Source organism: Somniosus microcephalus, chromosome 11 (genome assembly GCF_052327205.1).
Source record: "Somniosus microcephalus isolate GS21.2 chromosome 11, FLI_Smic_1.0, whole genome shotgun sequence".
Taxonomy (NCBI): domain Eukaryota; kingdom Metazoa; phylum Chordata; class Chondrichthyes; order Squaliformes; family Somniosidae; genus Somniosus; species Somniosus microcephalus.
The window spans coordinates 95,004,201-95,027,291 of NC_140997.1; the positions used below are offsets into that span (position 1 = coordinate 95,004,201).

The 23,091-nt window shown below is 40.7% G+C and overlaps 1 protein-coding gene across 2 annotated transcripts in view; it reads right to left on the minus strand.

Annotated features, from left to right (window-relative positions):
• usp42 (ubiquitin specific peptidase 42) overlaps nt 1-23,091 on the minus strand; it is a 71,390-nt gene that overhangs the window by 37,786 nt on the left and 10,513 nt on the right. The window contains exons 2-8 of one of the 2 annotated variants that reach the window (XM_086001089.1): nt 21,920-22,184; nt 16,610-16,819; nt 14,051-14,161; nt 9,709-9,811; nt 8,903-8,970; nt 8,573-8,643; nt 7,173-7,255 (exon numbers count right to left, since the gene is read on the minus strand). In XM_086001089.1, the coding sequence (XP_085857215.1) occupies nt 7,173-7,255; nt 8,573-8,643; nt 8,903-8,970; nt 9,709-9,811; nt 14,051-14,161; nt 16,610-16,819; nt 21,920-22,175 (902 nt within the window). In that variant the 5' untranslated portion in view covers nt 22,176-22,184. Of the gene's footprint in view, nt 1-7,172; nt 7,256-8,572; nt 8,644-8,902; nt 8,971-9,708; nt 9,812-14,050; nt 14,162-16,609; nt 16,820-20,642; nt 21,900-21,919; nt 22,185-23,091 lie in introns of those variants that run through there. The other variant, XM_086001090.1, reaches the window with a different exon arrangement.

Below are 23,091 nucleotides of genomic sequence, written 5' to 3' on the forward strand. Positions count from 1 at the left end.
CGACGCTTCTGTGTGTACTCTGGCACCCAGAAAAGCAGTTATAGGACATTGAACAACGAACTCCCACAGGGTTCTGTCCTGGTACCCATGTTATTCAACGTTTACACCAGTGGCCTGCCCAAAACAGAGTCCCACAAGTTCGTAGATATGCTGATGACATTGCCTTGGCCACGCAAAACATGAATCTGCCCATCACTGAAGAGACTCTAACCAGTGGTTTATAGAGGATGGAGGCGTACTTCCGCCGATGGCGACTTCGGCCAAACCCGCAAAAGACCGTCACCTCGACATTCCATCTCAACACCCATCAAGCAAACCAAGTTTTGAAAGTCTCCTTCTGCGGCGCAAAGGTAAACCATGCCAAAAAAACTATTTAGGAGTCACGCTTGATCGCGCCCTGTCATATAGATAACATCTCCAGAACCTTGGGAAGTAACTAAAGAGTAGGGTCAACTTGATCCAGAAACTCGCCGGATCCACATGGGGAGCAGACGCTCAAACCCTCCGTACAGCAGCACTCGCCTTGGTGTACTCTACAGCGGAGTACTGCTCTCCGGCATGGCTATCAAGTCTGCATGTCAAATCCGTTGATGTCCAGCTGAACTCTACTATGAGAATTATCATCGGTACGACACCAACACCATGGCTACCCATGCTTGCAAACATCGCACCACCACACCTACGCCACGAATATGCAGTCTCCAGAGAATATAACCACTACACCAACAAAGTGCTGTGGCATTGAGTGCTGCTAGAGTTTGGTAAGTGGGAGAAAAGTCATTTAAGTGTATTTTGTGAATTTTAGTGTGTTAAAAAGTTAATTATTTGAAGTGAGTTTAATTTTTTAAGTGTATATTAAACTGCTGGGGAGTTTAAACCGGAAGTAGAATCCGGGTATAAAAGGGGCGGGACTAGTGCTGTTGCACAGAGTGCTGTGGCATTGAGTGCTGCTGGAGTTTGGTAAGTGGGAGTTTTCGGGCAAGTGGGAGGTGAGGGTGTGTTTTTTGCTCTGTTTTGTTCCCCACTCCCAGACTTAGACAGCACTGCGGAAGTGGAGCAGCGAGACGAGTCAACCAAAAAGGCCCCACAGACAGTATTCAAGGAGGAGATTGGTGATCAGCTGGTTGGTTGGTTTTCTTCCTTCTCTTTTACACCTTTAAGTTGGTATGTCCTATTGAATAGTGGTGTAATATTATCATCTATATCGGGGCAGAGGGTCTTCATAACTAATAATAAGAAATTTAATTAATTACATAGATATGGGTGAACAGGTGATGTGTCACTGTTGCGAAATGTGGGAGCTGGTGGACCCCATTGAGGCTCACGGTGATTACATTTGCGGAAAGTGTTTGCTGTTAGAGGAACTCAAGCTCCATGTTAAAGAGCTTGAGACCGAGCTTCAGACACTGCGACACATCAGGGAGGGGGAGAAGTTCCTGGACTCTATGTTTCAGGAGGTGGTCACACCTATGAAATTAATTAATGCAGATGTAGTCCGTGGTCAGGGACAGGACGGTGTGACGACGAGTGAGGCAGGTACAAGGATCCAGGAGGTAGTGTTGAAGGAGCCGCAGCCCTTGCTCTTGTCAAGCAGGATCGAGGTTCTTACTCCCTGTGAGGGCGGGAGCGGGGACTGCAGGGAGAATGAGCAACCTGGCCACAGCACCGTGGTACAGGGGGCCATTCAAGTGGAGGGAGTAAAAAGAAATGTTGTAGTGGTAGGGGATAGTATCATTAGGGGGATAGATAGGGTTCTCTGCAGTCAAGAGCGGGAGTCCTGAAGGCTGTGTTGCCTGCCCGGTGCCAGGGTTAAGGACATCTCTTCTGGGCTGGAAAGAAACTTGGAGTGGGAGGGGGAGGGTCCAGTTGTCGTGGTCCATGTTGGTACAAACGACGTAGATAGGACAAGGAAGACGGTTCTGTTAAAGGAGTATGAGCAGCTAGGGGTCAAATTAAAAAACAGAACCTCAAGGGTAATAATCTCTGGGTTATTACCTGAGCCACGAGCGAATTTGGCTAGGATAAATAAAATTAAAAAGAGTTAAATGCGTGGCTCAAAGACTGGTGTGGGAGAAATGGGTTTTGCTTCTTGGGACACTGGCACCAGTACTGGGACAGGAGGGAGCTGTTCTGTTGGGACAGACTCCGCTTGGCCAGTGCTGGGACTAGAGTCCTGGCGAATCATATAACTAGGGCTGTAGAGAGGGCTTTAAACTAATTAGTGGGGGGGAGGTTTCTAGAGAGCAAATAATAGAAATGACAACGGAGAAGGTCATAGACTTAGGTAGCAGTGGGGGAATTAAAAAACAGAACGTGTCAGAAGAGACAGAATGTATGGAGTAAAAGGTAAAGTAGTAAAAGGGGAAAAAACAGGAACTAAGTGTCACAAAACATATTTGAAAGTTCTTTATCTGAATGCACGTAGCATTCATAACAAAATGAATGAGTTAACGGCACAAACAACTACATATGGGTATGATCTTGTGGCCATTACAGAAACATGGCTGCAGGGTGACCATGACTGGGAATTAAACATACCAGGTTATTTAACAATCAGGAAGGACAGGCAGGAAGGGAGGGGAGGTGGGGTGGCTATGTTAATAAAGGAAGGAATCACTATAATACAGAGAAATGATATTGGGTCAAAGGAGCAGGATAGTGAAACAGTTTGGATGGAGACAAGGAATAATAAGGGGAAAAAAAACACTAGTGGGCATAGTCTATAGGCCTCCGAACAGTTGCAACTCTGTTGGACGGAGTATTAATCAGGAAATAGTTGAGGCTTGTAATAAGGGAACAGCTATAATTATGCGGGATTTTAACTATCATATTAACTGGACAAATCAAATTGGGCAGAGCAGCCTTGAGGATGAGTTCATTGAGTGTATTAGGGATGGGTTTCTTGAGCAGTATGTAACTGAACCGACCAGGGGGCAAGTAACCTTAGATTTGGTCCTGTGTAATGAGACAGGATTAATTAAAAATGTCCTAGTAAAGGATCCCCTTGGAATGAGTGACCATAACATGGTTGAATTCCATATTCAATTAGAGGGTGAGAAGGTTGGATCTCAAACAAGCGTGCTGAGCTTGAATAAAGGAGACTATGAAAGTATGAGAGCGGAATAGAGTAGAGTGGACTGGGAAAATAGATTAAAGGGTAAGACGGTACATGATCAGTGGTGTACATTTAAGGAGTTATTTTACAACTTCCAAAAAATATATATTCCACTGAGGGAAAAAAAGGTGTAAAAGAAAAGATAGCCATCCGTGGCTAAGTAATTAAGGATAGTATCCGACTAAAAACAAGGGCATATAAGGTAGCCAAATCTAGTGGGAGGATAGAAGATTGGGAAGTCTTTAAAAGACAGCAAAAAATAACTAAAAGATTAAGAAAGGGAAGATAGATTATGAAAGTAAATGAGCAAAAAATATAAAAACAGATAGCAAAAGTTTCTATAGTTATATAAAAAGAAAAAGGGTGGCTAAAGTAAATGTTGGTCCCTTAGAGGATGAGACCGGGAAATTAATGGTGGGAAACATGGAGATGGCAAAAACGCTGAACAAATATTTTGTATCAGTCTTTACGGTAGAGGACACTAAGAATATCCCAACACTGGAACACTGGACAAACAGGGGGCTCGGGGGGGGGGGGGGGGGGGGGGTGCTAAATACAATTAAAATCACTAAGGAAGTGGTACTTGGTAAATTAATGGGACTCAAGGTGGATAAATCCCCTGGACCTGATGGCTTACATCCTAGGGTCTTGAGGGAAGTGACGTTAGGGATTGTGGATGCATTGGTAATAATTTTCCAAAACTCCCTGGACTCAGCAAAGGTCCCGGCAGATTGGAAAACTGCTAATGTAACACCCTTATTTAAAAAGGGTAGTAGGCAGAAGGCTGGAAACTATAGACCCGTTAGCCTAACATCTGTGGTTGGTAAAATGTTAGTCCATTATTAAGGAGACAGTAACGGGACATTTGGATAAACATAATTTAATAGGACAAACTCAGCATGGTTTCATGAAGGGGAAGTCATGTTTGACAAATTTGCTGGAGTTTTTTGAGGAAGTAACATACAGGGTGGATAAAGGGGAACCAGTGGACGTAGTGTATTTAGACTTCCAAAAGGCATTTGACAAGGTGCCACACAAGATTATTGCTCAAGATAAAAAAAATCACGGGATTGGGGGTAATATTCTGGCGTGGGTGGAGGATTGGCTCTCTAACAGAAACCAGAGAGTTGGGATAAATGGTTCGTTCTCAGACTGGCAATCAGTAACTAGTGGTGTTCCGCAGGGGTCAGTGCTGGGTCCCCAACTCTTTACAGTCTATATTAATGATTTGGAGGAGGGGACCGAGTGTAACATATCAAAGTTTGCAGATGATACAAAGATGGGAGGGAAAGTAGTGAGTGAGGAGGACATAAAAAACCTGCAAAGGGACATAGACAGGCTAAGTAAGTGGGCAGAGATTTGGCAGATGGAATACAATACTGGAAAGTGTGAGGTTATGCACTTTGGCAGGAAAAAATCATAGAGCAAGTTATTATCTTAATGGCAAGAAACTGGAAAGTACTGTAGTACAAAGGGACCTAGGGGGTCCTGGTGCACGAAACTCAAAAAGTTAGTATGCAGGTGCAGCAAGTGATCAAGAAGGCCAATGGAATATTGGCTTTCATTGCTAGGGGGATAGAATATAAAAATAGGGAGGTATTGCTTCAGTTGTACAAGGTATTGGTGAGACCGCACCTGGAATACTGCATACAGTTTTGGTGTCCATACTTAAGAAAAGACATACTTGCTCTCGAGTCAGTACAAAGAAGGTTCACTCGGTTAATCCCGGGGATGAGGGGGTGGTCATATGAGGAGAGGTTGAGTAGATTGGGACTCTACTCATTGGAGTTCAGAAGAATGAGGGGCGATCTTATTGAAACATATAAGATTGTGAAGGGGCTTGATCGGGTGGATGCGGTGAGGATGTTCCCAATGATGGGTGAAACTAGAACTAGGGGGCATAATCTTAGAATAAGTGGCTGCTCTTTCAAAACTGAGATGAGGAGAAACTTCTTCACTCAGAGGGTGGTAGGTTTGTGGAATTTGCTGCCCCAGAAAGCTGTGGAAGCTACATAATTAAATAAATTTAAAACAGAAATAGATAGTTTCCTAGAAGTAAAGGGAATTAAGGGTTACGGGGAACGGGCAGGAAATTGGACAGGAGTCTAGGTTCAGAATGGTCATGACCCTGTGGGTAGTGGAGTGGGCCCAGGGGCCGTGTAGCCTTGTTCTGCTCCTACTGTGTTCTAATTCTGTGTTAGATTTCAGGAGATGGTTTTATTCCTGTTCCTGGCTGGGGTGGAGATCGCCTTTACAGAAGGTAAGTACTGTAGAAAATATAGGGACAGAGTGATCTCCTGGACGAGTTTCGATCGCCTAGATGGGTCGGAGAGGAATTTCCCAGATTTTTTCTCCCAAATTGGCCATTGGGTTTTTATCTGGTTTTTCGCCTCTCCCGGGAGATCACATGGGTTCGGGTGGGATGGAGAGTGATAGAAGATTTGAGGTTAGGATCAGATCAGCCATGATCTTATTGAATGGTGGAGCAGGCTCGAGGGGCCGATTGGCCTACTCCTGCTCCTATTTCTTATGTTCTTATAGAGTCATAGAGTCATACAGCACAGAAAGAGGCCCTTCGGCCCATCGTGTCTGCGTGTTAAAGACATGCCGATCCAGGCCGACTTGAACAACCTACCACCAACCCATCTCAAATCTAGAAGGCCATTTTGGACCGTTGCCGAAGCCCTTCAGCGATCTCCCCTCAGCCTTGATGACCGATGGCGGAATGCTTGGAAGAACTGCGACATACGGAATGGAGTCCTTATAGAGGACCCCACAGTACAACCTGAAGGATCAAACCTTCCCCGCAAACAGTGAACAACCATCAACTGCCTCCGAACTAGTCATGGTAGGTGCTGCCACCTTCGCCATAGATGGAAGATTAAAGCATTCCCATCGTGTGACTGTGGAGCTCCTAATCAGACCCTGGAGCACATCATTGAGCACTGCCCTCAGAGGAAATTCGCAGGCAGCCTACAAGATATCCTCGCTGTTATACCGGAGCTTCGGCCTGGATATCCAACTTAAGATACTGACATTTGATTTGCTTTGCTATTACCATATGAAAGAAGAGGAGAGTACTTATCAAACATGCTTCCACTTCGCTGCTAATGCTCATCTGTAATTTTCTATTTGGAGGTGTGAGAAAACAGACCATATTCTCTTACCCCATTTGAAGTTTCCCAAAACCACATCAAACCAAACTACACCTTAACACTCTGTTAATACACCAGTGAAAACGTTACTGGGTCTGTGTTTTAAAACGTGCTGTTGAGGTTGGTGGACAAATATACTTCTCTTTTGGATGGGTGATTAACAAACATTTCTGTCTGCTGCATTTTATACTCTTACGAATTTCTGTGGCAAACTGGCAGTGCAATCAGATGTTCAAAATATTAAAAATATTTGTGATATTACGTGCAAATTTATATCCTGTATAGACCACACTATAACTTCCCATTACTTTACAAGTTACATATACATATACACTGCAAGTAAAGAGCCTTAGAAATTGGTGGGCCTCGTCATTTCTGCTGCACCATGAAACTGCGAATGACGCAGTTAGTGCGCCAGTGAGTTGTGTCATGTTGGTGAAAGGGTAGTTAGTGTTGTAAATTAGTGATGAATTTCACATTCAGTATACATTCTTCATCAACATGCTTATATATAAATTGAAAACTGCAGGCAAAAGCATTGTTTTTAAATCCATCTTGATTTTGCACATTTGTTTTACCTCCTAGTTTAACTAAATGTCATTTCACTAGTAGTTTTAACTCTGTACTTGAGAACTTTTTAAACATCGTATGTATTCTGAAAAAAAAAAAAAATTGGGATACCAACCTATAAATAAGGTTGTAAAATAATGAACGTGGCAATACTGAGATAGTCAGCTGTGTTACCAATTGGTCAAATAGTGCAATGGCATCATGGACAGAATGATTCAGTATACATGGAAGGCCACTGCCATGGTCATGAAGAAATTAGTATGTTACACACACAAGAGCTATTCAACAACTTACTAACAATCTTTATTTTGGTAATGAGAATGATTACTCACTTGGTGCATTTGTAGGCATTTTCACCATCCAGCTGCTCAGGCTTTACAAACTGCTCCAGAGCTTTTGTGATGTTTGGTGCAGTCTATAAAATATTTCATATTTTTTCCACAGATAATTAGAAGACAAAAAAGGATTTCAATTGGGAACTCTTTCAAAAAACTAAACGTATTTTAGAATTTTAAACGTATTTTAGAATACTTCTAAATAAAACACGTACACAACGTATTAATCATTCTGGATTTTATAGCTGCTCTTTCAAGCATTAAACTGAAAATTCAATTCCATAAAAATTCATGCGCAAAATAAAGTTGAATTACAGCACGCCAGTAACCAAACTGGCCAGTAATACAAACAGTTATAATAATGAAAGCAGTGTAAACAAGATCAGAACTTGGCTTGGCATCAAACCAGCAACACACACTCTCATCCTTTGGTCATACAGGTCACAAGCTAATATTTACAGGGTATTCAATGCGAGAAGTATGTATCTCCTCCCCACTCACCTGATATCAGATTTACGCCATTATATTGTACCAACATTTAGCATACAAACTATTCATAACAGATAACATCTACTAACAAATTATAAATCGGTGCTCTTCTAATTTTGACAGAAACAAAAGATGACTTGTGACATCTGGTGGGAATTTGCAAACATTTACGGGCTGGTGTGCTTACAATGTGTGTTGTCTGATAGTTGATTCTGGCCATATGTCTAAATTCCTTCTCTATAATATGATATTGTATTTTAGAATAATTGTGCTATTGTTGCATGCCAAGATATAATCATTCAACACAGGAGGTGGTCATTCAGCCCATCATGCCTGTGCTGGCTCTCTGAAACAGCTATCCAATTAGTCCCACTTCACTGCTCTTTCCCATTAGCCCTGCAAATTTTTCCTTTTCATCTCTGGTAAATCTCTTTTGCACCCTCTCCAAGGCCTTGACATCCTTCCTAAAATGTGGTGCCCAGAATTGGACACAATACTGCAGCTGAGCCCTAACCAGTGATTTATATCAGTTTAGTATAACTTCCTTGCTTTTGTACTCTATGCCTCTATTTATAGAGACAAGGATCCCAATTGCATTTTTAGATATGGTTTTTTCGAAATGCAATTCTGACATCAGCCTGCAAATAGTGTGACCGGTCTACGCAACTGACTGAAGACACAGGGAATGCCTGCATAAAGTCTAGTGCATGGTTTACAACATAGTTAGAGCAACTGTTAATTCTGGGCAGTGTCACTGCTGCAAGAGAAGAGCTTGAAGAGAAAATGCACTTCTGGATCGTGAAGAACAAGACCTATTCACGGGAAATGCTGTACAAATGTAGAGAGAAGAAATGGCATCTTAAAAATGCAAATTGCAGCAGCTAGCTAAGAATAATGTATTCCAATACCTTTATTTCCAGAGCAATGTCCAAGTATGGGTCATATGTGTCAGAAACTCCTTTGCAGTTTAAACATTTTACTAAAATAGGAAAAACGTCGTTAGAAAAATGCTCTGCAAGGCAATATATAAATCCATATATACAAGGGCTATAAAACTTTCAACAATTTAAATTTCAACACTAAAGACCTTCAATGCAATACAATATCTAACTTTTCGATGATCGGTTATTTTGTCACTCAGCAAACAAAAAGCAGTTTTCATTTACATATGCATCCATTTTCCTAAAATCATTACATACATATAAAACCACTCTGATTTTTAAACAAATGCAACATACCTCTTGACCTTAAGTACCCGCCAAAAATTTGATATACCATTGTGGTGGCCTGAGTTTGTCTATCCAATCTACAGAAGTATCAGAAAGAACATTAAGTCTATTTTTCACGATAAAGTCATCTTCAGTTAAACTTAAAATTAACCACCACTTTAGTTCAAGGCAGCTTGGTGGCAGGGCACATTGGTACTCGCACTTATGATTTCGCAAACCATGAGCTCCCAATCTTCACTGGGCCATTAGAAGGTGACACAAAACAGAGGCATTACCCTTCCGAGGGGTGGAGCGAGGAAAAGCAAGAGTGGAAGAAAGCAATTGGGAATGTCCAACTTTAGTAATTCTCTTGTGCTTTGAACACCCACTCTGGCGACATCAGCAACAGGGAGGGTCCTGTGCATTCCAAACTGATCCCATAGGAAACAGAACTACAGAACAGACTACAAGGCCGCAGAGTGGCCTGCCATGAAGGAAATTTGATTCAAAGGTCTTGTATGGTGGTAAAAGAATTGATGTCTTAGTGAAATAAAACTCTGCCAAGTATTATTTTAATCTGCATAAATCTATTAAAAAACTTCTATACTTCTCCTTTACCAACTGTGGCAGTGATCTTCAATTTCTTTGCTGTTTGTTTGTATTTTTAAGATAGCATTATGAAACTGTGGCCATTTGATACATTTTACTGTAGGCGTATTTTACATTATGCAGCATATGCATTCAATCTTTGCACAGACATTAACACTCATTGAAAGTATTGAAAAAGAAATAGTCCTTCTAACTATCTTGAAATTTTCATTTCGGCTTGTACTCACTTGTTGCTTCCATTTAGGCATGCTTTCTGGAGAGCATCAACAGTGTAACGCAGGAATTCGTGTGCATCTTCTTGGTTTCCAAATCGAAAATGTTTCGCTATTCCTAAAAGAATGAAAATTTAAATAATGGAATTGACTGGTATACAAGTCCAGAATATTTTGAAAAATTAAATTTTTAGTACAAATGAGCTTGAGAGTTTGTTGTCATGGCAAATGTTTATCCCACAAGTTTGGGAGGGAACAAATATGAAGAAGAGAAACTATGACCTGTGCTGAATTGGTTGACCATAGACAGGGCACCCATGGGCACAATTGTCCTCAGTGCTCTGGACTAGCAAGGGGAAAAGAAATCAGTGAGGATTTCCAGTCCTGATCGTTATGCCAATGACCCCTGCCGAAACATGACTGAGGACAGGATCAAGCTTAGGTGTGATGCCCTCTATGTCTAACAGCCTTTTTACATGAGCACATTGATCACGAATCTGAAATACCTGTGAGGTGGTTAGCAGTTCATGAAGCTATTCCCCATTAGGAATGATATAGCCTGTCCCCAATGGCTCAGTTGGGAACAACAGAATGCAGCTACCATATAGGTTGTAGGTTTCATTTCCTGTGCATTTTCTACATTACAACAGTGACTACACTTCAAAAGTGCTTCATTGGCTGTTAATCGCTTTGGGACATCCCATGGTCGTGATAGGCGCTATATAAATGCAAGCCTTTCTTTTGCTGAGTCAGTGGGGACACTACAAGTCAGTATATCAGGCCCAGGGAACAAAAATCAGCCAGAGGTTCCACTTGTCATTGCCATCCTATGGCACTTTCTGAAGTGCTTAGAAATGTGTGACTTCGGGATTGGGATTGACTGCGAAGTCTGCCACAATCAAATAAGCTTGCTGTCCAGGCTCGCAAATGAACCTATTCCTCAAGGAGAAAAGAAATATCACATACACAGAATCATATTGATTGCCTCAGAGTATCAAACCAAAATCAATACTCATTAAGTATTAAGGTATTAAGGTTTTAGACAACTTTCAATTTTCTACATTTCAGCATTAAAACAAAAACAGCAAAATTAAGAGTTTCCACAATTAAAAAATCAATTAACAAAAGAGTGGAAAAGTCCAATGCATATATTAAAACAATCCATAACCAGTCATTAGGTAACCTTCAAATAGAGGGCTCATTCCGGACTTGAGTACAATCTATTGTATACCATATGGGTTAATTATGGACTCTTAAAAATGCATACGTGTGCAGAGTCACAATAATAAAAAATCAAATATTCAATATTACATTTTACACTGATTGCAACTAATGTCACAATTAGTCACAATAACAGCTTAAACCTGAATTGAGTTAACACACAAACCCACGGAAGTACAAATATTTCACAAACTTCACTGCACAATGACAATTAATGAAGATGGCAATTTGGATATCAATAGACCATTATTAAATACAGCATCAGCCAACAATGAGGTAAAATTCTTGAAATAAACCTTCTGTATAAAACCAAAGCAATGTTTTTGCCAATTTATTACTTAGATAATCTGTTTTTTCCTCTAACCACCACCAAATATCAACAATTTTCAAGTGGGTGTTCAGATACATATCCTATCTATTAAACCTCACTGGTATCAAACTGTGGAGGCATAAGATTTTCTGCAAGTACAAAATATGATTTAGCAATTTCAAAACACCGGATATAAACTGAGGAGATAGCAATGAAACTGGCAGTTTATACAACATTTTATTTTTTTAATATCAATGTAAAATACCTCTGTGTAAATGCCAACAACCAAAGAGCTGTCTGTCAAACTGGATAGGCCAAAGGTAAGCTGGTCTATTCAAGCTATTGAAAATTGCTATTACAGAATTGTCTGGGCAGTTCATTCAACATTTCCACTTAGTGAACCTTTAGTCTTACTTTCCTGTAGCTCACTCTCCAATTCGCAAAATATTCTTGTGTTGCTTCACACTCCTACAGGCCCTTGTACAACTCTGTCAACCAGCAATTTGGCACTGGCATCATACACAATTAATGTCCAATGTAAAATGCCTAAACATCAGGACAGCTGCACTAACTATAATGCCATGAAGTAATCTACCTAGACAGAGGTGACTTCATTGTTTAAACTGATACTAACATGCAAAAACAGTATTATTCAGGTGCCCACAGAGAGTCTGTTTCCAGCCAGCAGTAAATAAATTGAAGTGCCCGCCAGCTACCAGAATTCCACAAATATATAAAAATGTCTAAGATTTAAAATGACAGATTTTCACTTCATCACAGTTATATGTATAGAAGATCCTTACAGTCCAGATCTAATATAGCCACCATGGTATGCAAACTAAAGCTATGCTTGACTGAGTTTACTAACAATAAAGTACTTAATGTACTTTAAAAAAAATACAAGAGAACATGCATTTTCTTTCAAAATGCACCTAACTTTCTATGAATTGCCATAAAAAGTTAGCCCATTGCACCAATCAGCAAATGAGGTGATTATGCCCATCAAGAGAAAGTATGCATATATTCTTAATTTCAATTAAACTTTTCTTTTGGTGCTTGCAGTCCCTCTGTCTATTTCTAGTCAGATTCAAAATCTCTTACCAGGAGCTCTCGTTTTGTATGGTCTACACAGTATTAATTATAGTATAATTTCTGAAAAGAGATAACTTACAAGAATGCACTGAAAGCACCGGCACAACACATTGCATCACAGAATAGCAGTAGGTTCAACCACTTAGTTACCAACTCCAGCCATACCAATATGGAAAGATGCCAGTCAGAGTCCTGGCAACCATGCTGTGCACAGGCTAATTGTGTCATATCCCTTCAAATCATCCCAAATACATAAAAGATTCCCAGTAACGCAAACAGCGCTACTTCAATGACAATGAGTGTATCTCTTCATTAAGCAAATCATTATGATTGATTTCAATCCTGAAATGCTTTAAAGGGGACTGCTCAGATAAACGAACGCCAACTCTACTCTTTCTTGCCACTAGAAAATTATACTCGTGATTCAGAAAGTTCCAATCTTTCTGTAGCACAGATTACATTTTGTACATAGGAAGAGTAAGGAGGGCAGAAAATTTTAAAGCAAAGTACCAAGAGAATAAAGTACATTGTCATTAAAAGGTTATCTTAAAACTAAAAAGGGCCTGATTTTCAACAATTCAGCACTCGCAAAAAAAAAATGTTTTAGCACTTTGTTTTGTGTGCGTCTGTCATTTTGCACTATGCATTTTGGTATTTTTTTTGGCATGTTGCAAATTTGTGCATTGATCAGGGTACCAAATCAGTAATCACAAATGCAAAGTTTCTCCCATTTTTAATGAATGCATCAAGTGTAGAGGAAGTTCCTTATAAGTTTGGTAAAAATCTAATAAAGTCTAACTTACTGAGGTCACGAGTCAGTGCTTAGGTGCTGTATCCAGTTCACCTACTGATTTATCAAAAGGTACCACGAGTCTGAAGAGAAAAATCACTGATCAAGTTTGGTGAAAATCAGATAAAATGTTAAGTTACTGAGGTGATAAGTTAGTGTTCATGTATAAAGGTCTACAGAAGCACAGTCCAGCACACCAAGCATGCCCATTTTCAAAAGGAACCCCTGAGATAATAGATAGGAAGTCACGAGTTCTGTGAAAGTCCTCATGAGTTCTCAGGTTATTGAGATGTAGTATCAAATGAAACGGCTTTTATTTTTTTAAAAACTGTACATCAAAACCTCCTTATATTAGCCCTTAAACTTAGCCTGTATCCGGTACAGCATTTTTAAGAATCCTTCCCTCATCAGCAGGTCTACTGATCGAGGGACTGTTAAGTCAAATTCTATTTTTGCTACATGGGATACTGGTGGGAGTTTTTAAAATAAGGATTTTGGGGGAAATTGCATTCCGCCCATTTTTACACAAAAATTACAAACCAGCGGCCTAGTCAGTGGTTTCAAGTCACGAAAGGCAATAAGGTTTTCAAATTCTAGACATACAGTGCAACCTCCATTATTCACATTTCAGAATTTTTGTGCAAAATATTACCTTACTGCAAAGCCTGCTAATACTAATCTCCTCCTGATACAAGTTAACCTTATGGCAAAAGAAAGATTAAACCTATTTTTTGTTACTTGTATTGGACTTGTCTTTAATCCTGTGCCAAGAGTATTCTTGTATCTTCATGCATGCATAATCAAAATTTGGAGAATCTATTGTCTATCAATTTTCAACATCCATTGCGGGACGCTACACTAAGGCAGATGATGGAGGTTGCAGTGTATTGTTATTTTGACAGTTTATTGAGGTTAGTTACTTCAAGGAAAAAAACAATTCTTACGTCTGAGGTCGTTAATGACGGACATAGGCTTGATGACATTTCCAGAACTGGAAAAGACCTGGTTAATATGATTCTGCATCATACACATCATACAGAATCCTTGTTCATTACCTACAAGGAAAAACAATGACAATGATTGCCTCTTTACTCAGTGAATCAGACAATATGCTGCTTTATAGCAATAGGGAAGTTAGCAAAAAAATTTCAGCAAGTGTTACAAGTGTGACGTGACATGGCCCTTCTGCCTTCATCAATTACCACCCCATCACTCATTTTCCTTTGCTCTCTAAAGGTACTTGAATGTATTGTCATCTTTCAGCTGTGTCATCTCACCAGTAAATCACTGTCCAAATCACTCCAGTCCAACTTCTGACCTTTTCACAATACCAAAATGGCAAAAATACCTGAACCAAACTCCCAAATATCCTCTGTGGCCTTGGTACATTATCCCTCTTCATCAATTCCATTAAGTTTGACACGGTTGACCATACCATCCTCCTCCAACACCTCTCCTTGTTCAGCTTTATGGAACTGCCCTTGCATGCTTCTACTCCTACCTGTCTAAACAATCAGAGTATCTCTAGCAATTGCTTTTCCCACCCTCGCAGTCATCTTCAGAGTCCCCCAAGAATCTATCTATGGCCCTCTCCTCATCTGTGTGCTGCCCCACAGTACCATCATCCAGAGACATGGGGGTCAACTTCTACATTTACACCAGTGACACCCAGCTCTACATCTCCATCATCTGTTTCGACCGTCTCTGCACTGTCAGGCTGCTTGGCCAACATTTAGCCCTGTAAGAATCTCAACTGCTTCAGGCTCAACACTGAGAAGACTAAAACCATCATCTTTGGTCCTCATCACAAACTCTACTCTCTGGTCACTGATTCCATCCATCTAACCAGCCACGCACTCGGGTTAAACCAGGCTGTTTGCAACCTCGACATCCTATTCAACCCCGAGTGTAGCTACAGAGTCCACATCCTCTCAAATCACAAATATCGCTTATTTCCATCTCTGCAACATTGCCCACCTTGCCACTGAAGCCCTTATACATCCCTGTCACCTCTGGCTTTCCTTCCTCTGCCTTCAATAAACTCCAACTTGCCCAAAACTCTGCTGCGTGCATCTTGTCCCATACCAATTTGTGCTGCCCATAACTCTGGTCCTTACTGATCTGCATTGGTTCCTCATCCACCAATACATCAAGTTTAAAACCTGCAATCCTTGTTTTTAAATCCCTTCATGGCCTCACCCCACCCAATCGCTGCAATCTCCTCCAGCTCATATCTATATCAAACTCTCCATTCCATTTACACTGGCCTCTTGTGAACCTACACCCCTACAACTGCAATTTCTATCGTAAATCCCTCCACCTTTCCTTTTAAAAAAGTTGTCAAAACCCATCTCTTGGACCAACTTTTGGTCGCTCCTCCTAATCTCTCGTTTCCATACAAGCATCCGTTTCTTTTCCATACACGCTATCTGTGAAGCGCCTTGCGACTTCGCGTTAAATACACCAGATCAAGGCAAGTTGTTGTGTGACACAGGATGGACACATTATAAGCAAGACTTTTAACATGTACATTAAAAACACCCACTGCAAACTGATTTTCAAATAGGTCACACAAAAAACATGATTTTAAACCATAATATACAGCAACACACTCATTCAGGCAGTTGTTCAAAAGCTTGTAAGAGTATTAAATATGAAAAAAAAAGTTGTAACAAACATTGAAGGGACACATTAGTGTTGGGGAGAGCAAGAAATGTCACTGTTAAGCTCTGCAATTCTCTCCCTAAACCTCTCCACCTCTCCCTCCTCCTTTAAGATGCTCCTTGACCAAGCTTTTGATCCCGTCATAATATCTCCTTATGCGGCTCGGTGTCAAATTTTGTTTGGCAACGCTCCGGTGAAGCACCTTGGGACATTTTACTACGATAAAGGTGCGATATAAATACAAGTTGTTGCTGCTGTTGTTGAAGTACACCCAACCCAAATATAACTGCAGATGCCGAAAGAACCGAATGCTTTCTACATGTCAGGATACATCCAATGCTAGCCTGCGGGAGGTCCACCATAATGGGTCTTCAAAGACCAAAAATAACTCTTCCAGCACTCCAGGAATTCGATTTAGGCTATTCTCAAGAGGGCATGTGCCGACAGTGTAAACCATCTGTGGTGCTGATGGCAAATTGTTTCAAGTTCATGTTTAAAATGCTTTCGGCAATGAATTAGTGTTGCATAACATACTGACAGTGGTGCCATAACATAACCTCCCTAACCTCGTCAGGGATTTACGTGCATGATTCCCATCCAATGCCATCCTGACGTCAGTCATGCTAAGAGGTCAGGTACTCCCTTATGAGGCGAGAGAAGACAGACAAAGGTGGTGAAAATTGAAGATTTAAAGGCCGAGTCACCACATCATTCCCACACATCTTTCAACAGTAACTCACCACTCACCCACACTCAGGGGCGAGTATAGTACATAACGTAGGGAGACAAAGAAATTAGGAAGCAATCAAATTCAGTACAGAAAGGCTGTATGTACATACATGTTCTAGAATGTTCTCGGGAAAGCATGTAGTTTGCAAGAGGTGGCGTATAGGTTAAACACTGCAGTGCGGAATTTAGGAAGCAGGTGTTGCCCAGGTTTTGGAGGCCAGCTCCTATTTTGTGCATCTGTTGCCATTTCAAGGAGATTTTTTCTGCTGGAAACAGTATTTTCTGTGGAGGTGCTATCCCATCACCACTGCCCAGTACATCTGAAATTAAAAAAATATGAATGGTGGAAAATAACTATTTTTAAAACTTTAGCATTAAACAAAGCACATCAGGACAAATGATTTACATCAAACACTGTTTACACAATTGTATAACATGATGCAGGAACAGACAGAAACAGGGTGGTGGATTCACCATGAACCTTATATGTAGTATACCTTGGGGTGTTAAATTGCATGGCAACTAAAAATATACCTCGCACAACTAAAAGCAGCGTTAAAGTGTGTCAATTACTTTAATTTTGCTAGCAGTCTACTCTTAATTCAAAGTCACTTAAATCGAATTATTTGATAATTCCTTTTTAAGCACTGAATTCCCACTTTGCTGTTGTTTACATTGCTTAATTATTGGATAATTCAAAAAAATTTAGTGCAAAAGTGACTTTGAATCATCAGTAGACTGTACGCAGCCTACTTGGTGCTCCAACAGATTGTGGGGGTGCTCACTAAAGATTAGGTTCTTCCCCATGATGGAAGCAACCCAAAATTGCACTTGATCCGCAAGTTACGCCAGGTCACATGTCTCGAGAACAGCACTAGTATAGGCTCATAGCAATAATAATTAACCACTTTGAATGAGGCAGTGTGCGTCAAATACTTGAGAGTATTCAGTGTCAACATCCAACATTCCACAGTCAGATAAAGCACAGGTCAGATACCCTCTACTCTCACACCCAAGCACAAATTTCAGAACAGGCACACCCTATTGTTGTGGATTTGTTCCATTTCTGTGACTTTTTTTAAAAAAATGGAAAATACTTGCTCTTGTAAAACTTTTATCTTTTTTTCTAAATTGCAATGAATTTACTGTGAAATACACTGATTTAACAGCTCCAGCATATAATGTTGAATCCTCACTCATTTAAGCGAAAATGTTAAGCAGTGCAGCAATGCAATAGAATAATGGGACAAAAGTGGACGGGCTCTTTTGGAGTAGGGAGATTAAGCAGGAAGCAAAACTTAGCAATGAATCAGAAGAAAATAAATACTTTTTGACTATTTGAAGGAAAGCAAATATATCCACCAATAAAAAAATACCAAGATGTAGAGATGACAGTGGCTGAATATGGTCAAAATTAATATGGTCAAAATTAATATGGATAATCAGAAATATTAAGACAGAATTAAACAAAAATGTAGGTCAAGCAAAGATTTAATATACAAGGAAACACCCAAAAAAGGGAACTAGGAATCATGCAAAAGCCAGTTTAGAGTAACTGGAAGATTTAAGAGGACAATGGAGAGATAGATTACAGATAGCAGAAATATTTTAAGCTATCCAAGCGTCATCTTGGCTTAGTTGGTACCGTTCTTACATCAGGGACAGAAGGTTAAAGCACCATTACACAACTTGACACCTCCGTGTGTTAGAGGGAGTGCTGCACTGTTGGGAGATGCTGTCTTTCAGGTGCAATGTTAAGCCACGCTCCTGTGCCTGTTCAGATGGATGCAAGTGATCCCATGCCACAATTTGAAGAACAGGGATTTAAGCAACCACGCACCATACACAGACTAACTGGTCACTCGTCTCATTTGCTGTTTGTGGGGCCTCGCCGTGAGCAATTAACACCTGCATTTGTCTACATATGGTGACTACAATTTAGAAGTAATTGGCTGTGAAGCACCTCAAGACATCCTGTGAACATGTTAAAGCATGATCTACATAAAAGGAGAAAGGAACAGAAGGATATGCTGATACGGCTAGATGAAGGAGGGTGGGAGGAGGCTCGTGTGGAGCATAAACACCGGCACGGACCAGTTGGGCTGAATGACCCGTTGCTGTAAAATCTATGTAATATGCAAGTTCTTCCTTTCTAAGGGAGTGGCCGAAAAGGTCAGGTTAGTGGGCCCAGTCTAATTGCACACCATGATCAGCTGTAGCTTGCCAGGAAGATCAACAACAGCCGGAGCACGGCTGCACAGCCATGCTGTAGATACAACTGATTCTGTTGTAAATATTGAGAACAGGAAATGTATTTAAGAGCAATAGGAGAGATTCCTACTGAGTTTCAAATGGAAACGGTACAAACCATTCCGATTTCTTTTTGCTTGCAAGAGGATCAAATGTAGTAATACAGGGTTCTGGTTCAAAAATCAGTTAAAACTGCTTTGTGCTTCTGTCAGAGCCAAAGTTGTTAAAATACTTTGTAAATGTAAGTGTCAATGCTGTAGTACTTACAATAGAAATCAGTTGAAACTGGCTGTCAACAGGTCGGCAGCAGAACAATGAGAGGCTGGGTTTAAGTTGGCAGTTCAAATATAAATTATTTGTGTACATGCAAGTTTTGCGTTGCCAGGCAACTTACAAATATACAGGCACCCATGAGAGGACGTAGTTAAGTTAGTGGATGAGCGTTAATCAGCATTTCTAAATTACCCACATTTTCAGAACTGACAAATTTGTACAAGTTAATGGTAAATTAACCAGCTGGGTTGCCAATAGGAAATGAGGAAAAATGAAAAAACATTTGGCAAGTTTTTTATTTTATTTATTAATTCACAGGACGTGGGTGTTGCTGGCAAGGCCAGCATTTATTGCCCATCCCTAGTTGCCCTTGAGAAGATGGCGGCACGCTGCCTTCTTAAACCACTGCAGTCCGTGTGGTGAAGGTACTCCCACAGTGCTGTTAGAGAGGGAGTTTGAGAATTTTGACCCAGCGATGAAGAAAACAGCGATATATGTCCAAGTCGGGATGGTGTGTGACTTGGAGGGAAACTTGGAGGTAAACTTGGAGGTGGTGGTGTTTCCATGTACCTGTTGACCTTGTCCTTCTAGGTGGTAGAGGTCACGGGTTTGGGAGGTGCTATCGAAGAAGCCTTGGTGAGTTGCTGCAGTGCATCTTATAGATGCAGCCACGGTGCGCCGGAGGTGGAGGGAGTCAATGTTTAAGGTGGTGGATGGGGTGCCAATCAAGCGGGCTGCTTTGTCTTGGATGGTGTCGAGCTTGTTGAGTGTTGTTGGAGCTGCACTCATCCAGGCAAGTGGAGAGTATTCCATCACACTCCTGACTTGTGCTTTGTAGATGGTGAAAAGGCTTTGGGGAGTCAGGATACGAATCACTCGCCACAGAATATCCAGCCTCTGACCTGCACTTGTAGCCACAGTAGTTATGTGGCAGGTTCAGTTAAGTTTTGGGTCAATGAGGACCCCCAAGATGTTGATGGTGGGGGGATGTGACGATGGTAACGCTATTAAATGACATGGGGAGGTGGTTAGATTGTCTCTTGTTGGAGATGGCCATTGCCTGGCACTTATGTGGCACGAATATTACTTGCTATCATCAGCCCAAGCCTGTTGTCCAGTTATAAATGGGAAGAGTGACTAGTAGAGTTCCACAGACATATGATTCGAGATATTCGAGGAAATTATTTCCTGTATTATAAAATTTGCTGATGTGTATAAGGGAGATTCATAGCATTCCAATTATTCTGGAACCATTAAGCAGCTGCTGCAAGGGTGGGTTTTAATACAGATAAATGTATTTAAGGAGAGGGAAAGAGGGTCAGAGCAACTGCTTGTAGGATTAAATTAAGCAAGCCAAATCCCACTTTGGTAATATATATTGTAAAAGGACATGTAAAGTACCTGTACACAATAAAGGGATAGCCATTAGCAAAGATGAAACTAGATTTGGGTATGATTATTGAATGTTTATTGAAAATTTTCAATCGATGGGAAGCTGGCAACAAGAACTAGGACAGAGAGGACGATTAAAAGCACACACTTGGTAAACCTGATGTCCAACTCCCAAACCAGTGCAACCTGCAGCTCCCACCCCATAAGACTTTAGTACTGCCAACTCACGTAAGTTTGACCCAGCAAATTTTCAATACATTTGCTAATTAGAGAATTTGTTCAGTAAACTTCATTGTTGGTAAGGACTTTTTGATCAAGACGAAGCCTCATCCAGAGCAAATTTCCGCAGTACGAGTACAGAAATGAGGTGAAAAAACAACAAATTCAGTACAGAAAACTTTTTTTTTTTTTTTTTTTACATTACAGCAACTTTACAGCGCAGAAACAGGCCATTTGGCCCAACAGGTCCATGCTGGCGTTTATGCTCCATGCGAGCCTCCTCCCACCTTACTTCGCCTCATCCTACCATCATATCCTGCTATTCCTTTCTCCCTCATGTACTTATCTAGCTTCTCCTTAAAGGCAGTATGCTATTTACCTTAACTACTCCATGTACTAGCAAGCTCTACATTCTAACCACTCTCTGGGTAAAGAGGTTGCTCCTGAATTCATTATTGGATTTATTAATGAGTATCTTATATTGATGACCCCTAGTTTTGGACTCCCCACAAGTGGCGACATCTGCTCTACATCTACCCTATCAAACCCCTTCATAATTATAAAGATCTCTATTAGATCATCGCTCAGCCTTCTCTTTTCTAGAGAAAAAGCCTCATTTACAATTAAAAGGTTAAGTAAAATGTCAACCTGAATTGCAATTATTTCTTTGGGGTAACTCAACAATAATTTTCTCTCTCAACTTGCTCTCTTCTATTTGACTTTTTCTGTTTGACATGATTCTGCCTGTTAAAAATAATTTATTAGGATAAGTCAGCGGTGCAACAGCCGACCCTGAGCAAAGGAGAGGAGCAGCATATCGGAGTCAGAGGTGGGCACTGCCTTGTGGAATAGACTGTACACCGTGTATCGTCACCAATGCTAGGATGCATCGACGGCACTGGATTACAAATCAATGAGATACTGTGTGCACTTTTGGACATCCAAAAGGGCATTGAAAGCACTAGAGACAGCTCATCAACAGACAACAACGGTAATTCTAGGAATTTGGGATCTAAATTTAAGAGACTCACGTGATTTTCAGAGAAAGGTTGGGTGAAAGGCAATGGGAAGAGAAACTCGGCCCTGCTGCTCTTTAAAATGATGGAAGCATAAATCTAATAGAAACGAGCAAGTTATTTAATTTGAACTGGGAGCACAGAACTGGAGGATACAAGGATGAAATTAACCAGCCTTAAGCGAGACCAGAGCAGGACATGTGGAACAGATGTCAAGCAAATGCAGTGTTAACTCCTTCAACAACAACAAAAACTGCATGTTGAACTTACTTTGATCTTTTTGCACTGGTTGCTTCGGTTTCTCTTGTAGAGACACTGCATTGGTGTACAAAGCAGCTCCAGGCATCGGCCCTAAGATTTTGTTCTTCGGTACCTCTGTAATAGGAGATGTCGCACCCCAACTTGCAGTCCCTGACTCCATGTTCTTCCCTTTGACAATTCCAGAGAAAGGTGCCACAGAGCTGCAGGTCTGGTGCTTGCAAGCTGCAGTGTTCGAGGCCTCTGTCACTTTGTCAACTATGGTCATTATTCATTTCTGCAAGAATATGGTTAAAACAAAGATAGTTATTTAAGGGAAAGCTATTAACTACTAAAACTTAACTGGTTTGCTCTATAAATATCCCAACCCCTATAATGGATTTGGCATTCAATTATTCTTCGAAATAAGTTCTCCTCTCTATATACTATATAAACATTCCCTTAAACTAACAAATCCCAAGGGGAAAATTTGACTTTATGCTCTTTGCCCATGAGAGCACTGCATCATCTCATGACTTTCTTACCATGCATCTCACTGCAGAGGTACAAATAATTAGTTCAGACTTTAACTCACTTTTTACTGGCCTCCAAAAATTTCAGTGGTCTGAACACATAAATGTCTCAGTTTTATGTTCATTCTTTCGACTTTCTAATACATTTTGATGCGTCAAGGATGAGAAAAAGTCATGAATTACTCTTAAAATATAGTTTCATAGCTGCCTTTATCACTGCATGCTTTTTAAGGTACTTATTGAACACCACAACACTGCTGCAATATTGAATGCCTTTATACTTCTATTATGGTCAAGACTACATTTTGTACATCTCCCGTAACAGCATTGACTTCGTGCTTGGAGTACAGTTCCACCAGCGCCAGTTGCCCTCCAGTGCCTTGCCTAAGTGATCATTCTTCATGAGGGATACCAATGCCAATATGGCATTCAACCATTTTTTTGGGGTGGGGGGGCAAGGTCACAGCTGAACTCAATCCTGTTCTAATCCAATGTCTACACATGTACATTTCCGAGCAGGGGTGCTATATGGCAATCGGGAGTGGGAATTCTGGATTTTGCCTTCCTTGCCCAAAGGTTCTGAGGCCAATTGCAGTGTCCATATTGCTACCCTAGCTGAGATCACCCAACTTGGAACAAACAGATTTGACTCTGGGATCTTCCTCATTGGTA